Source organism: Polypterus senegalus, chromosome 5 (genome assembly GCF_016835505.1).
Source record: "Polypterus senegalus isolate Bchr_013 chromosome 5, ASM1683550v1, whole genome shotgun sequence".
Lineage (NCBI taxonomy): Eukaryota > Metazoa > Chordata > Cladistia > Polypteriformes > Polypteridae > Polypterus > Polypterus senegalus.
The window spans coordinates 4,784,430-4,800,711 of NC_053158.1; the positions used below are offsets into that span (position 1 = coordinate 4,784,430).

General features: G+C 37.6%; 1 protein-coding gene across 1 annotated transcript in view; it reads right to left on the reverse strand.

The window, feature by feature from the left end:
• The window catches only part of LOC120530119 (NEDD4-like E3 ubiquitin-protein ligase WWP1), a 250,923-nt gene that overhangs the window by 130,895 nt on the left and 103,746 nt on the right, over window positions 1-16,282 (reverse strand). The window contains exons 2-4 of the mRNA XM_039754299.1: window positions 13,424-13,514; window positions 8,137-8,275; window positions 1,727-1,851 (exon numbers count right to left, since the gene is read on the reverse strand). Of these exons, the coding sequence (XP_039610233.1) occupies window positions 1,727-1,851; window positions 8,137-8,275; window positions 13,424-13,493 (334 nt within the window). The 5' untranslated portion in view covers window positions 13,494-13,514. The remainder of the gene's footprint in view (window positions 1-1,726; window positions 1,852-8,136; window positions 8,276-13,423; window positions 13,515-16,282) is intronic.

Sequence of the window (16,282 nt, forward strand, 5' to 3'; positions counted from 1 at the left end):
AGGTGGAAGACCAGACTGTGCTAACAGTTGTAGATATTCTTCAGGATATTGAAAGTTGATGTTTCCATCTTCCACAACATCACCACCAACTGTTTCAGCAGAGTCTACTGATACACATTTAACCAATTTGCTGTGTAACCGATCGACAATTTTCACGTTAATTCATTTAACTTCATCATTTCTCGGTGCTAGGATTGCCCGTGTACTCATTTCTTCTGTTGATAACCCTTTGGGATGAAATACTTCAATAAGATTTGGACATGTGTCTTCTTTTAAAATGAGGAAAACATAAAGATTAATAAGAGCTTAAAGCGCATTAACTGTGTCTGACAAAAACATTCACACAAATAAGAGATGAGAGGATCGTGAGCATGGACTGTTAACTGCAAATGGTTGAGAGGAGGGCGGAACTTGAAAAAATCTCTTGACAATAGTCTTGTCTCGTCTCAAGATTTTATTTTATAATAGATAGATATGATGCAGTATCTGTCAAATAATACAAAGAGTACACAACACATGTTTCACCCCTCTTTGGGCTCATCAGGTTACGCACTTTTGCATCCCCTTACGAGGACCGAACCTCGGATGTCATTGTCTGAGGCCAAGTCTCTGACGCTGTACCACGATGGCTGGGTTGCTTTTTTGGCAGGGTGACTATACATATACACACATACATATATAAAACATATATACCCACACACATAGATGCATACACACACATACAAAATATATATGAACTAAACATTCCATGGTATGAACTCTCACAACATTTTATACACCTGCTAGTCCAATCCTCTCTGTTACCAATTTGCAGGTCATACCTCTCCCATTCCATCTGTGTGACGGTCCGGGTTACCTTTATGCTCCCTGATTGTTTCCAGAAGCTTTCTGAACCCAGACACACACATTCAGCAAAGGGGCTGGTGCAAACTGATCAGTGCTTTTATTAAAAGCAGAGAAAAATGTTCAAAAAGTGCACTGTAAAATAAACAGATCTTCAATAAATAAATAAACAATCCATAAAATCAGTGATGTCCACGAGATAAAATCTAATACATAATCCAAATGATAAAAACAGAATAAAACCATGCAGCTGCTCAATTGTAACAGGCTCTCAGGAAACATGGGGTACGGCAGGAAGTAGATACCGTTGCAGACAGCATTAAAACGAATAACACCTTTCATCACAACAGTTTATCAAGTATTCATTAAAAAAAAAAACACTCTTGCATGTCATCCATCTCTTTTTAAGTCTACATGGATGAAGTCTAAAGACAGGGCTGGAAAAAACATCTTATTTTTGACAACCTCAGAGTACAACGACTTACTTGCTTATGCTAAATAAGTACATTTTCATTGTGAAAAGACGACTTTTCAATACTAAAAAAAATGTAGTTTTCAGATACTAAATTTCAGATATTCCCATTATCTATTATCAAAGATTAATTTCAAAAACATTACAGCAACATGTACACAACTGTAATCCAAAGAATGTGAATAAACACTTTGTTAACTCTAATTATAAAAATACAAACAATGAGAAAACTAAAAGCAATCATGGTATTGGTACATTCAACTACTGCACTGCTTATGAATGATTAAAAATGAAATTTGTAAAAATGGATCTCTCTGTATGGAATGATTACAATAAAATAAATAAAATTAAATAAACCTAAAAAAATGAAATTAAATATAAAAACATTAATACAAACTCAACAAAACTTACATTTGCTATTGTGCAATTCCAAAGCCTGTGTTAAGTCTAAAGTGGCCTTTCCCAGTAAAGCATCTGCTTTTATAGCGTGATGACTCCATACTTTAAAATCCAATTTGGTATGAGGGGTTACATTCCTAGAGGAGGGAAAAACAAATATAATGTACAAACGCAGCTTTCTGTAGTTCCATGTAAATACATTTTAAAAATTGTCCTCTTTAGGAATTGCAAATTCAGAAAGTATTCAGACCCCTTCAATCGCCACACACTTTGTGTTGTAGATACCTGTATAATTTTCAATGGATAGATTAGCCCTTTCTGACCAACAGTCTATGCTCATTAACCCATAAGTCTTCAGAAAAGTTTGTAGATATATTAAAAATCAAAAACTGAAATCTTTCATTCATAGAAGTATTTAGACTCTTAATTCAGTACTTTGTAGAAGGCCCTTGAAAGCAATTCCAGCTTCTAGTCTTTGGTACGTGTCTAGAGTTGTGTGGTATACTGGTAAAGGAAAACAACCAAAAAACACAACATTTAAAATGGCACAGTACCAGCATTTCATGACTATTGGTACTGGAAGTAAAAATTAGCTTTCCTCTCAATCCATTCCCGAAATGAAACCACAGGCTTCAATGCGATTGAGATTTCACCGGGACCACCACCCATGATGGTGTGGCATACTAGGGCGGTTGAAGCAAGTCAGTTTGTGGGGGGGTAGTGTTTAGAGTTATCCATTACCTACTTCAGAACCACTTTGGTACTTGTACTGAAATCTGGTATCAATATCAAAGTCAAAATTTTAGTACTAATCCACCACTAGTGTATATAAGCTTTACAAACCATGTTTTGGGTAGTTTATCCAATTCTTCTCGGCAGATCCACTCGAGCTCTGTTAAGATTGGATGGGAAGCATCTGTAAACTGCCATCTTCAGGTCTCCCTACACATGTTCTATGGGGTTAAAGTCTGTGTTTTGCCTGGTCTTCTCAATGACAGTCAGGGATTTGCTGTAGAATTACAACAGCATTGTTTTGGCTGTAAGCTATAGGTCACTGTCATGATATCTGGTGAAATGTCTCCACATTCTGAGATGGTGTGCACTCTGAAGCAGGTTTCCTTCTAGGACCTCTGTGTATCTAGCTGAATTCATCCCCCTCTCAGTTCTGACCAGTCTCCCAGAAACTGCCACTGAGAAGCCCATCTATAGCACAGGAAAGTATTAGGTGATGAGCAGTGTCTATTCTTCTCCAAACCACGTTTGCTGTCCTGTCCAAATACTTCAATTTTTGTTTCATCAGGTGAGAGAATCTTTTTCCTCATGCTCTTAAAGTTCTTTAAATAATGTAAGGCAAACTTCAAGTGGGAGTTAGCTACTTTACCATACATGGCTAATTGAATGGAGTGCTGATGAAATGATCATCCTTTCAACTCATTCTCCCATCTTAGCAGAGGACTTCTGAAACTCTACGAGAGGGTACCTCCTTGACCAAGGCATTTCTTGCCCAGTTATTCAGTTTGGCCAAACAATGTCCAATCAATTCCATTTGCCTCAGGTGGACTCCAGTCAAGTTCTAGACACATCTCAAGGAGCATTAAAGCACACTGAATGAGCCTGAGCATAATTTGGTGTACCATAAGAAAAGGTCAGAATACTGCTATGAATGAGAAATTTCAATTTTAACTTTCTCAGATACGAAGTATAAGGAAAGTACTGTAATTACCCAAAGATTCAAAGTCAAGATTTTGATGAATATTGACAATGTAGACCTCTCTAACTTTCTCGTATACAAAGTATTGGGAAAGTATTGTAATGGTTCAAAGTTTCAATGTTATTTTGATGAACTCCAATGTTTTAGACCTCCCTGACTTTCTCATATATTAAGTATAGTTAAAGTATAGAAATCCTCCAAAAATTCCATTTTGAGGTTTTGATGAATCTCGACATTTTAGACCTCACGAAAAAAACATTTTTGGAATTATGTCTGTGTGTCTGTCTTTGTGTAGGTGTGTGTATGTAAACATGATAACTTGAGTACGCTTTCACTTAGGTCAACCAAATTTTTCATACAAGTATTTGGTACAAAACATAGATTTCTATCAACTTTTGGGCTATTTTCATCAACAGGAAGTGGTACTTTACCTTTTATTTAAGCAGCTGCAGAGTCTGATTTATTAAACCTTAATTTTATAATAATTGTTTGATATATTATTAATTTGATTTGTTGTTGATGGTTCTTTAATGTACATAATATAAAAATCATTGTCTTGCGGTTTACTCAAATATCCATCCCCATAACAGAGTATACGAGAAAGTCGAGGGGAGACCACTCCCGATTTTTAATTTAAAAAAAAAAAAAAAAAAAATGTGCAAATGTTTCTGAAAACATGTTATTTTGTTTTTATGGGTTGCTGAATATAGATTGATGGGCAAAAGGCTATTTATCCACTTAAAATTAAATCTACAAAAAAAATGAACTATGCAGAAAGTGAAAGAAAGGGTCTAAATGTTTCCTGAATCCACTGTATGATTAATCCAACACAGTTAAAAATGTGTCAGGAAATAATATTTGTTGACAGGTGGCCTGACAGGGGAAGAATAAAGTTGACACCAGATCTCTCTGCCACCGCCCACAACCCCCTTTAGTTAGTAAAGTGAGTCATGTGCATAGAAGAGTAGCATAATGTAGCATGCTAAGGTAACCGGGATATCTTAATAGTGACAGCAACATTACCTGAAAAGAAATGAACAAACTATATCTATTAATAACAAAGGAAATGCAATTCAAATTACAGTTTATTTTTTTTCTTAGATGGCATAAAAAAGGCATTCTGCATTAAAGATGTGAGTATTTTCAACTTCAAAACAGGAAACAAAAATGAACTAACAGTTGAACCCGCAAGAGCTACACTGCTTATGACTCAATGATATATTTTATTTTGGGCTTCAGGAATAATTAAAACTACGAGCAAAATATTCTAAAAGTAATTTTCTGATATTAGATGTTATATGATTAACAGACTGAGTCACCCATAGGTATAAGGCTTAAAATATCTATTTTTTCTGTTTTTTGTAATATAAATTTGAACTTACTGGCATCAGTAAATTGGCCTACTATGTGGATGGTATATGTGAGTTAGCCCTGCGAAGGACTGGGGTTGAATAAGCAATACATATTATTCACCCATCTGTCTCTCTTCATTTTTAATCACTTTCTCCAGTTCAGAGAAACCAAAAATCTGTGCCAGCACCTTTGGGTACAAGGCTTGAACCAATCAATTTATCTTAACATTCCATTCTCAAACATGCTTAATCTGATTCAGGGTCACAAAGAGCTTAAGCTTATCACTGAAGAACTAGACAGGGCACCAGTCATTTGCAGGGCCCACTAACACGCACACATGCTCACAAAGGGCAAGTTTAGAAGTGCCAGTTAACCTAATCTGTACAGTATATCTTTAGAGACACACAAACAGTGAGATTCAAGCCCAGAATTTTGTAGAGGTGATGTAATCCCCCCCCCCAATCACTATGCCACAATGCCACCAAATTGATAAAGGAGTGAATAAGGAGTTTCATGAATGACAGAAAAGCATTCTGTCCATCAAGAACATGCAAATTCCACACAAAAAAAAAAAGTTTCCTGGGTTTTGCCTTGAGTGTCAAATTAAGAAATATAATTTACAAAGAAAAGATGTGAATTAATTTCTTTGCTTTAAATGAACACGCCACGAAAAAGATCCACCTCTCCCCATCAATCATTAAAGAGTCCTGTCTTCAATTCAAAAATTAAATCCCAAATTGCTTTAAATTTCTGGTTTATGATGTGCAGATTTTTCCAAGAACAATGTAACAATATTTTAGCAAAAGTTTAAGTGTTTTACACATTTTGAGAATATGACTGGATAACAGACCTGTGGATTATGCAATACAGATTTTTTCATATTGTTACATTCACTTTCCTCAATATGAAAAAATGAGCATGTTGGTAGGCTTTACGTATCCTTTTCTAGTACAAATGATATCATTTTCTGGAATTCTAGGTCTATATGTTTATAGAAAGCAAATTAATTTCAGTGGCATAGAATCTCCAATCGTGTTTACAGCAGTGTTTCCAAATCAGGGTCTTTTTTTTTTTCTTTCTGTTTTTTGTTAACATTCTCTGAAGGGATCTGGGGAGAGGATTGTGCAGAATGCTGTTTTTAGGATATTTCTATAAGAATTTTTAAGAAGTTTTATGTTGTTATTTCTGGCAGTAAAAATGCCTTATTAGCACAGGTTTAATTATATTTTTAAGGATATTGCAATCCCCATCCATTTATCTAGTTCCAGAGAAGGACAAAGACCAGATTTAACAATACTCTAAATGTCAAAGATTTTATTTGTGTAGTTATGAAAATGGCTTTGGTTGAACTTTAGTTTAGATAATCTGGTAATCCTATTGCACAGCTTACACCACCACTCCTCATGACAACAGGAGGCTATGTGATAAGTTAGTTACCTTGGTGTAATTGGTTACCTGCTAAATATCACTTAATAACTAGACACAGTACCTGTCAAAGACCAGCAACAGAATAATAAAAAATATGGCCTGCGTATCTTCAGCACCTTTCCTCGATATCTGCATGTGTGAACGTCTCTTCGTTGGCGCTCCGCATCTCGAACATGTTCCCATAATACCTACTTCTCAGACTTGGCCATTATTTTCAAGGCACCTTTCTCTCCTCCTGTCCGTTGTTACACTCGCCATCTTTGAAGCCAACTTTCTCAGTTGCCTCCTACTCATGAGTGTCACACTGACACTTTCTCATTTGTCGCATCCAAAGTCAAACTAACCAATCACACCAAAGCCAAACTGACCAATAAAACTGTTGAAAGAGACTGGACACGTAGACCTTAATTGTGTAAATTTTATATTAAATTAGATGAATGTTGTGGTTAGGGAACAGATGACTCACAAGATTAATTAAAAAGTGAAAATAAAATTTCTAAAAACAAAGTTTTAATTAATTGAAAGTAAATTATATAACGCAAGAGAGTGTGTAGTCAACATATTTAAATTGTGTTACATTAATATTCATTAATTTGATTTAACAAAACTGTTTAGTCTTCATAGTATTCATTTAAAATATATAACTCAGACAGGCAGAATTTTAACTCTTACACTGCCACATACTTGAGGGTTAATGCACCCCCGGACGCCAAGTAATTTTTTGCTGCACTTTTTAAGTAAACGTCACAATTCACAAAGAAAATGTGAAATTTTAATGGAACGCGTTTTTTTTTCCCCATGCAAAAAGCATCACAATTACTGCAACACTGATCATTTTGCACACTGCCAATGAACTGTAAAAACTATTAAAAAAAACTACTATAACAATCGATGATTATATGTCCGAGGTGCAACTGACACCCATTGATGAAATTCAGTAAATCACCGACTGTGCCAACTGTGCTTGAACTGGCTGCACGCAAACCCACAGAGGTAAGCACTGATGCTGGCAGGCGAGTCTAGTGCAGCGGTGGAATCCCAGGGACAGTTATGCTGTAGTTCAGCCGGGACCAGCAGTGGTCATGAGCTGGCTGCACAACGAATGTACAGCACTGACCGATCAGCTCCGGCATGCTGGCAAATTGCTCTGGGAAGCGACTAGAGCGACTTGAGGCATACAATGAATGTACGTCGCCGAATATACTCGGGCCCCCGCGTGCTGGCAAATTGCATAGAGAAACAACTTTAGCCAGTTGCGGAGTTCAACGAATGTACGTAGCCAAATGTATGTCACCGAATACACTCTGCTCCGGCGTGCTTCCAAACTGCACTGTAAACCGACTTTAACCAGTTGTGGCATTCAACGTAAGTACTTTGCTGAATATACTCGGCTCGAGCGTGCTTGCAAATTGTATTGGGAACAGACTATAGCCAGTTCTGGCAGTTTAAGAGTTAAAGTGTCCAGTCACCTTGTCTGTTGTATTTTTCACTTGAGCTAACCTTTTGCAACATGTATGTATGGCTAACACCACAAGAGGGCACATGCACTGACACAGGACTAATGTTGTTCCCAAGGCAAAAGTTTTATAAATACAGGACATGTGACTTGTCAGATATTGTCTTTGTAGAATAGAACTGGTGATCAACCAGTGAACAAGAGCACATAGCAACACAAAAAATGGGGACATTAAAATATTCAAGTATGCTAATACAATGGGAAACAACATTCAAAATTCTAACAGTAAGTAGAGACACCTAAATTTCATACTGGACTACTTACCCTATATTGGCTTACATTTAAGCAAAAGTATCATCTACTATGCACTGCAAATAAGAATTAATTTAAAAATGTAATTTTAACAAACTGTTAGACTACACAGTACAAAATGATTATTAAATAAAATAAGTAGAAAGCTAGTAAAATTCTTACATTGCTAATCGTTCTTCCCACTTTGGATTTGAAGAACTGCTAGATTTTGATGTTTTCTTGGTTTCTCCATCTGCAGCTAATTCAACATAAATCGATGTTCCAAACCAGTTCTTCTTCCTTTTAAGCTTGGCACATAAAACTGACAAGAAATGAAAGAGAAGGAACATGCATCACTTGAGGGTGGGAGAAAAAAATCATTTTAATGCAAAGATTCATACTTATTCTGTGAAATTCCACTGAATTGGTTTTATTCCTAAATACTGTATGTTTCCTCAACTGTTAAATTTGAAAATGCTAATATAAAATGTTCTGCTAATAGTAATAAAAATAATGTAATTTATTATTTTATTAACATTTCAGTAGATAAAACTGGATGAAAAAAATCTTCACGGTAGAACACTGAAGCCGTAAACAAGCAAAATTCTGAACAAAATTAAAGAATGAAATCAAAAAATCTGTAATAGACAAACTATGGAAGAAAAATAAGGTTTTTGAATGGCCCTAATTTTATTGTTTTTGTATTATGTAGTGTTTTTTTTATTTGTACAAACTACTCAATTTGAAAACAGAAACATTGGCAGCATTTCATAATTTGGGGTGAAATTATTTCGACTCACCATAGCAATGTAGGTATTTATATGAAAATTGCACCAGCTACCCACGAACCTTAACTGGACCAAGCTATTTTACAAAAGAAATGGAAGGACAGAGTTTATAGTTGCCATTTTCAAAAGTGGAAAACTATCATTTAAAAAATAAATATCCACTCTGCACAGCACTTACAGTAACAGTGCACAGGCCAGCCATGATATCCAGCAACCTCGAGGGGATCCCGCGAACCCTCAGGATGTTCCACAGGGCAACTCGATCAACTGAGTCAAACGCTTTGCGAAAATCGACAAAGGCTGTGAAGAAACTCTGCCGATATTCGTGTTTGTGCTCCATGAGAACATGAGGGTGTGAGATACAAAAAACACAAAATGGTGCAAACGTCACTTCGGAATAGTTCGGGTATCACCGTGTGGCCACGTAGGCACAACTGAGAGAGAGAGAGAGAGAGGCATTAGGACCACACGCTGATACAGAGCATTGCCGCACCCACATACAAAAAAAGGCCGTGTGTTTCGTGGTTACTTTCTCAGGTGGGCGTTAGCATATTATAATCTCTTGGACCAATAGAGTGAGTTTTCTGGATTCGACTTATACAACCAACATTATAAATACCAGAAATTATACGATAAAATCAGCTCCCGACTTATCCGCGAGTATATATGGTGGGAATTTGTTTTTCTTTTTACCCTTCGATGTGTTCACATTATTTGCTGTTGTCCAGAACTGGTCACTGCAGGACCCTGTTGAGTGTGAATATTCAAAGTAATTTCTTCACACATTCAAAAACATTGGAATAAACATTTTCTACAGCCACCAGTACAAAGTACACAGGGTAAGTAACATTTAAAAAACACTTTTGGGTGGAGTATTCCATTAAGATGTGTGAACAGTTGCTTAAAAAAGCTGGTGAACTGAAGCCTTCAAATGATATGACACTTGAAAACGTGACCCTGCAGAAAAGCAGGAGCTTCAACATGCATAAGCTGGCAAAGTGCAATTAACCATCATGAAGACACTATTTTCCCCATGGAATTCAATGCCCTCTTTTGGTTTATTGCAGGCACATTAAAGAATGATTGTTTCTCATCTTTTTGTGTTCATGTACCTTTGCTAGATGTTTATGAGTTGATTTGTCTGTTGGTAAAATTTACATGCTGCTGCTTTCTATGCTTTTTGCTCCTGAAGCCTGCATTCTTGGTTTAAAGGTACAGCGGTACCTTGAGATACGAGTGCCCCAATGTACGAGTTTTTTGAGATACGAGCCGTCACTAGTTTGATTTTTTGCCTTGAGTTACGAGCCAAAATTCGAAATACAAGCCATCAAAGAGCTTGTTGCCGCATATTCCGTGGAACTGACGACAGAGGAGTTGACAGAACTACAGATGCAGCAACATATGGAGGATCTGAAAGGGGATCGGTATCGCAGAGGAGTCAGAGGAGGTTATCTCTTCAAGTGAGGTAAAGGAAGTTTCGGCAATGTGGGAAAAAGTTTTGAACTTTAAAGAAAAGAAACTCCCTGAAAAAGTTGCAACTGGTCGTGTAGCGGCGCTATTTAATGACACTTGGCTAACTCATTTCAGAAACATTCTAAAGGGGAGGACTAAACAAAGCTCCTTGGACAGGTTTCTATTGAAACGCCCTGAGAATGAAAGTAACGAAAGTGTGGCAAAAAAGAAAAAAAACTAGTGAAGAAGAAAATTAAGAAAATTAAGTGAAAGAAAAAACATTACAATACGCTTAACGGCTCCGCCAACATCGGTTTATTTCGTTAGATTCTCTTTTATGTATTAGGTTTTATTTTGTTTGTATACAATATTTGTTCATTATAAATACATTTTTCTTATGTTGAAAACATTTAACAAAAAATCGGGGTGGTTTTTGGGGGCTGGCACGAATGAATCTCATTTCAATTAATTTCAATGGGGAAAAGTGATTTGAGATACGAGCATTTTGACTTACGAGCTCGGTCACGGAACGAATTCAACTCGTATCTCAAGGTATCACTGTACTTGTCTATTACATGTTACTTTTGTTCATGGGGCTGTTCTTTCAGTGAAAGAGGACACTAAACTTTATTGACAGGGTTTTTAAAAACTACCACTTTTCAGAAAGTGTTTAATTTATCCTCTTTATAGAGTGCACACTGTGTTCTTTTAACATTAAATGCTCTAATGAGATCTTATCAACAAAGAAATGTGTAAAATATGGTGTATACATAGTAATATTAACAATAATAACGATAATAATACTACTAACAATAACACTAATAATATTTCATTAGTACACAACCAAGAGCTCTGTACAAAGACACATAACAGACAAACCATTAAAATAAATATACTCATGCACTTTATATACTTGGTTTCTTGCTCTTAAACATTTACTCTACCTGCTATGCTGTGGTGTCAAGCAGAACTCTGAAAGTCCTTGAGGGGGTCACCATGTTAAAATGGCACTGCTTAAGGCTACAGTGATGTTTATAGAAGGCTGCATTACTTTACTTGCACTAGTGGTATTTACTGACTTGTGAACGTGCGACAGTGGTAGAAGCTTTTAAACGTGCACTTCCTCAAGAAGAATGTGGTTTTAATTTAAAATTTTCAAACTACTGTTAATGTGAAGACTGCACTCTTGTTATTTTTTGCCATTGCATTGATTTTTGAATGTGTGGCAGTCTCAGTGGTGGCTGAACAAACTCCCTCAAGAAGAATCTTGCTATCTCTACAGTGGGGGAAATAAGCATTTGATCCCCTGCTTAATTTCTAAGTTTGCTCACCACTTTCAAAGAAATTAACAGTCTCTCATTTTTGTGGTAGTTTCATTTTAATGGAGAGAGACAGAATATCAACCAAAAATCCAGAAAAAACACATTTAAATAAAAGTTATAAATTGATCTGCATGCCATTGAGTGAAATAAGCATTTGATCCCCCACAACCCTGACAGAATTCTGGCTCTCGTAGCGTCTGCAAGGTCCCCCTGTACCTGTGCCTTCTTAAGCAGGCAGACCATGCAGGCAATGCAAGATTTTAATCCATTACGGTGTAGCGTGTTACCAGTGGTGTTCTTGGTTCTTGGTTCCCAACTGCCATCAGATCATTAACAAGCTCCTCCGGTGTAGTTTTGGGCTGATCCCTCACCTTGCTCATGATTATCCTCACCCTATGAGGCAAGATCTTGCATAGAGCTCCAGATATTTTAGATTTCATCCATTTTCCAAATAATCACACCAACAGTTGTCACCTTCTCACCAAGCTTCTTGCTGATCGTCTTGTCGCCCATTCCAGCCTCGTGCAGGTCTTGTCCCTGCCATCCTTAGGCAGCACTTTGGTGTTGCCCGTGGTGGTGGAAAGGGTGGAATGGAAGAAATCGATTCTGCGGACAGATGTGCTTTATACACATCACCAGCTGAGATCAGGAGGATCTTGAATTGACTGATTGTAATCTGTGTGCTACATGTGGGAGCCAGAATTCTGGCTGGGTTGTGGGGATCAAATACTCATTTCCCCAATGTATATTGTATAATTATGATAAAAAAAAACAAACTTCAACTTACTTGTGCAACCCACTCCATCACCACTTCCTGTGGTATCAATAATGGCATTAAATATTTAAACCTTTCAAAATATTGTATCAAAGTTGTCAATATAGTGGTGTGCTACTGGTTATGTGTGCACAGCATGGAAACAAACAAACACTTCCACCGGTCCCCCAGAGTTTGATGGCAAAAGTGAGGATCACATGGAAAGAAGTCCGTATAAGTCAACACGGCAATTATGTCAAAAATAGGGCGCGTCAATCAGGTCATATCAGCATGAACTTCATACGATGTGCAGAATTTTGCATGACTGCCGATAGACACCATTTAGAGTACATCCCTTAAAATAATCAGTAACATTATTAACATTCTATAATTACAATAAAATAAAAATAGCTTTCTTAGTGCAATGCAACATTTGCTATTCTTTCATTACTAATAAAACTCCTGGGATTGTGCTACTTCTTTTGTTAACTGTCCTGTATTTCGAGTGACACTCACTGGGATAAAGTGTGAATGAACCATTAAAATCGGTCCATATCATTAAATTCTGACCGACTATAAACCTTTAAACTTTTTTATTTAATTTTTTCTACCAGGGCAGCATGGTGGCGCTGTTGCTTTGCAGTAAGGAAACCTGGATTCGCTTCCCGGGTCCTCCCAGTGTGGCATTTCCAGGTTCTCCCCGTGTCTGCGAGGGTTTCCTCCCACAGTCCAAAGACATGCATTGGTGCATTAGTGATCCTAAATTGTCTCTAGTGTGTATGTGTGTGTGTGTGTGCCATGCCATGTGCTGGCTGGGATTGGCTCCAGCAGACCCCCCCGTGACCCTGTATTAGCATATAGCAGGTTGGAGAATGACTGACTGAATGACTGACATTTTCTTCCGGAAAACTCTCACCGGCACAGAAACACGACAGTTAAATCTATTAGGTGCAAAGTCAGTACATATTTCTTAAAGTATAACAAATTAAAGGCAGAACAAGATAAAAATGGAATGAATTGTTGTGTTGCTCTAAGCAGGAAAGTCTTATTTCAGTACCAAAAAAAAAAAAAAAAAACACAAATCAATTCTCTTCCATTCAACATTCCTCAGAGAATGTTAGCTTAGAGTGCTGACGAAAACCCAAAACACATACCAGTTGCAAGCAGTTCTGATTTCCCATTCTGGCTATTACTGCTTTCAGCTCTTGAGGAGGCTGTGGCCATATCACTGACTGCAACTTTAGCCTAGAAAAGAAAAGAAAAAAAAAAGTTTAGTTTGACTGAATTCACTGCCAGTCTGCCATGCACAGCTCTCACAGAACCGAGGATTCTTATAAAATAGCCAACATTCTTTGTTTTGCTTTACGATTTTAAGATTCTGAACATCCTGGCACAGAAGTCACATGATTGACAGCATTAATTTGGAAATTATGGCACAATGGAGGATTACCACTGCTGCCTCACAGCTCAAGGAGGGGTAAAAAAAAAATCTAGCACTGTCATTCACAATATGGCGTTTTCTTGTTGACTGTACACTGGTGTGGTATGACCGTCTTTGGAGGGTGTTTAGTATGTGTGACACCCCCTACAAACAGGATTTCAACGAGTTCCACCAACACACAATTTATTATCCCCATGACCAGGATTACAGTTACCAAACAACACCTTGCACACTACCCAAGAAATTTCAACTTAATAAAACAACAAGAAATTATATCATTCATTTCTAACATGAAATTTTCGACCTGACCCTAAGGCAGGGGTCTCCCACACGTCGCTCGCAAGCTACCGGTAGATCGCAACCCCTTTCCAAGTGGCTCGCCAATGGGTTAATGAATCCTACAGAAATTTGAAAGCTTGATTAGTCAAATTAGGGGTGGGCGATCTTATCACATTAACACAAAACCACGATCCATAATCTGTCAATGTGGCACACACTTAAGAAAATATCTGGACTCAAACTCATCAAGACCTAAGTAACACTTTATTTTAAATATCAAACAAAGTTGAACTCAATTGTTCTCTCGTTCGCTAGCTAATCTGAGTTGAGGTACACGCCCCGAGGCTGGCGACTGAGTGAGGAAGGCCCCCCAAGTCCCTCACCTCAGCCCGCTTCATGTTTCTCGGATTCGTGCAAATAAATCGATACCGTAAGCAAACTATGATACATAGCGAAATGAGAGAAGTTGCAGAATCAACCGGAATGTTCAAGCAAATTATGGAAAAAACCCCGATCTAAATCTGTTAAGTAGTTCTCTCGTGAAAGCACAAAGACAGACATTAGATTGTATATATTACATATTAACAAACCTTCAAAATACAGTAGAACCTCAGTCTCAGCCCACGTATAAATCGGGTTAGGCCCAAAAGTTCGCCAAACTTTTGCATCTGTTCACGACCACACACTCGGGTGACGAACAAGCCATTTTCTCTTCCGGTTCGTATACGCCGGTGATTTCCGCCCGTGTTCAGTCTCTCCTGTGCATTCGCTGTGAACTCTTTGTGCTCGATTTCGTCTCCCATCCAGTTCGTATATACGCGGTGATTTCCGCCCGTGTTCAGTCTCTCGGACTCATGCAAGGTTAGTTTTCTTGGTTGTTTATGGTTAGTTTTTGTATAAATTAAGGATTTTTCAAATGTTCAGTTTTTTCCCCTGTGCTTAAAACTCATTAAAAAAAGTGTTTGTGCGGTTCGTAAGACTGTAGCGTAAACTCTTGCAATGTTAGTTTGCTCTGTTCAAGGTTTCCTCAGTGTTGTTCAATGTTTTTAGATTTAGTTTACTAATACACTGTGCATTCTATAGTATAATAACTATTTTTGTGCTTAAAAATCTTTAAAATAATATGTACTTACATACAGTTCGTACATTCTGGAACGGATTAATTGTATTTACATACAGTCCTATGGGAGAAATTACTTCGGGTCACCACCAAAAAGGGTTGCGACCAGAGTTTTGGAACAAATTACGGTCGTGAACCGAGGTTCCACTGTAATGTGCAGTTAAAGTCTCAACAGCATTCGCAGCATTTCTGGGGGTTAGTAGAGCCAGATAACAACAAGAATCTTCACCAAGCAGCTCTGAAAATGTCTGCTTTGTTTGGGTCTCCATACCTCTGTGAGTCTGACATGAATGTCATGAAATCAAAGTTCAGAACAAGACTGACAGACGAACATTTAAATGACTCCAGAAGAGTAAACCGGAGTGGCTCCACTCCACCATACACCTCAGTGCCAGTCATCTGACTAACTAAAAAACACATCACACTTGTGACTGCACCTGTGAATAAAGTGACACAGCGACATGTGACAAAATGACAAATGAATAAGTCGGATCTGTGGATTTGGAATTGCATTGATTTGTGTTGACAGCATTCACGTTTTAATTCAATAGTGTGAGATACACTAGAAAATGCGTACAGACGTACAAAATGCACTTGCAGGTGAACTCAATATTTTCTGTGATGTTTTAATGCAAAATGAGTTAAGGACACCAACATTTTGTAAATGTTCAGGCAAAACAAGCTTATTCAGTTGGTTTGGGTTGAAATAAGCGATGAGAAGAAATGTTAGAAAACAGGAGTAGCTCTCGGCCATTTTCATTTCAGAAAAGTAGCTTTCTGGGGAAAACAGGCTGCAGTCCCCTACCCTAAGGGGTTCAGTTTAGGATTTTAGACCTCTGGTTCAGACCAATGGTTCTCAGTCTTTTAGGCCTCAGTACTCAGTTTTATCTGCTTTTGATCAGTGACAACCCTCGGCAACATTTTGCCCTGAAAAACATTTCAAATACAGTGAAGAGATACACGACAGTATCTAAGGCAGAGAGTCTGAACCACTGGGCAGCTGAAAACAGTATAATAAATAAAAAGCTGTTACAGCAGCTCATGCATTACCCCTATACCAGGGGTCTCCAACTCCAGTCCTGGAGAGCTGCTGTGGCTGCAGGTTTTCACAAGATTTTGCTGCTAATTAACTCCTTGCCTTAATTTTAATTGATGCACAACTTAAGACTCGGG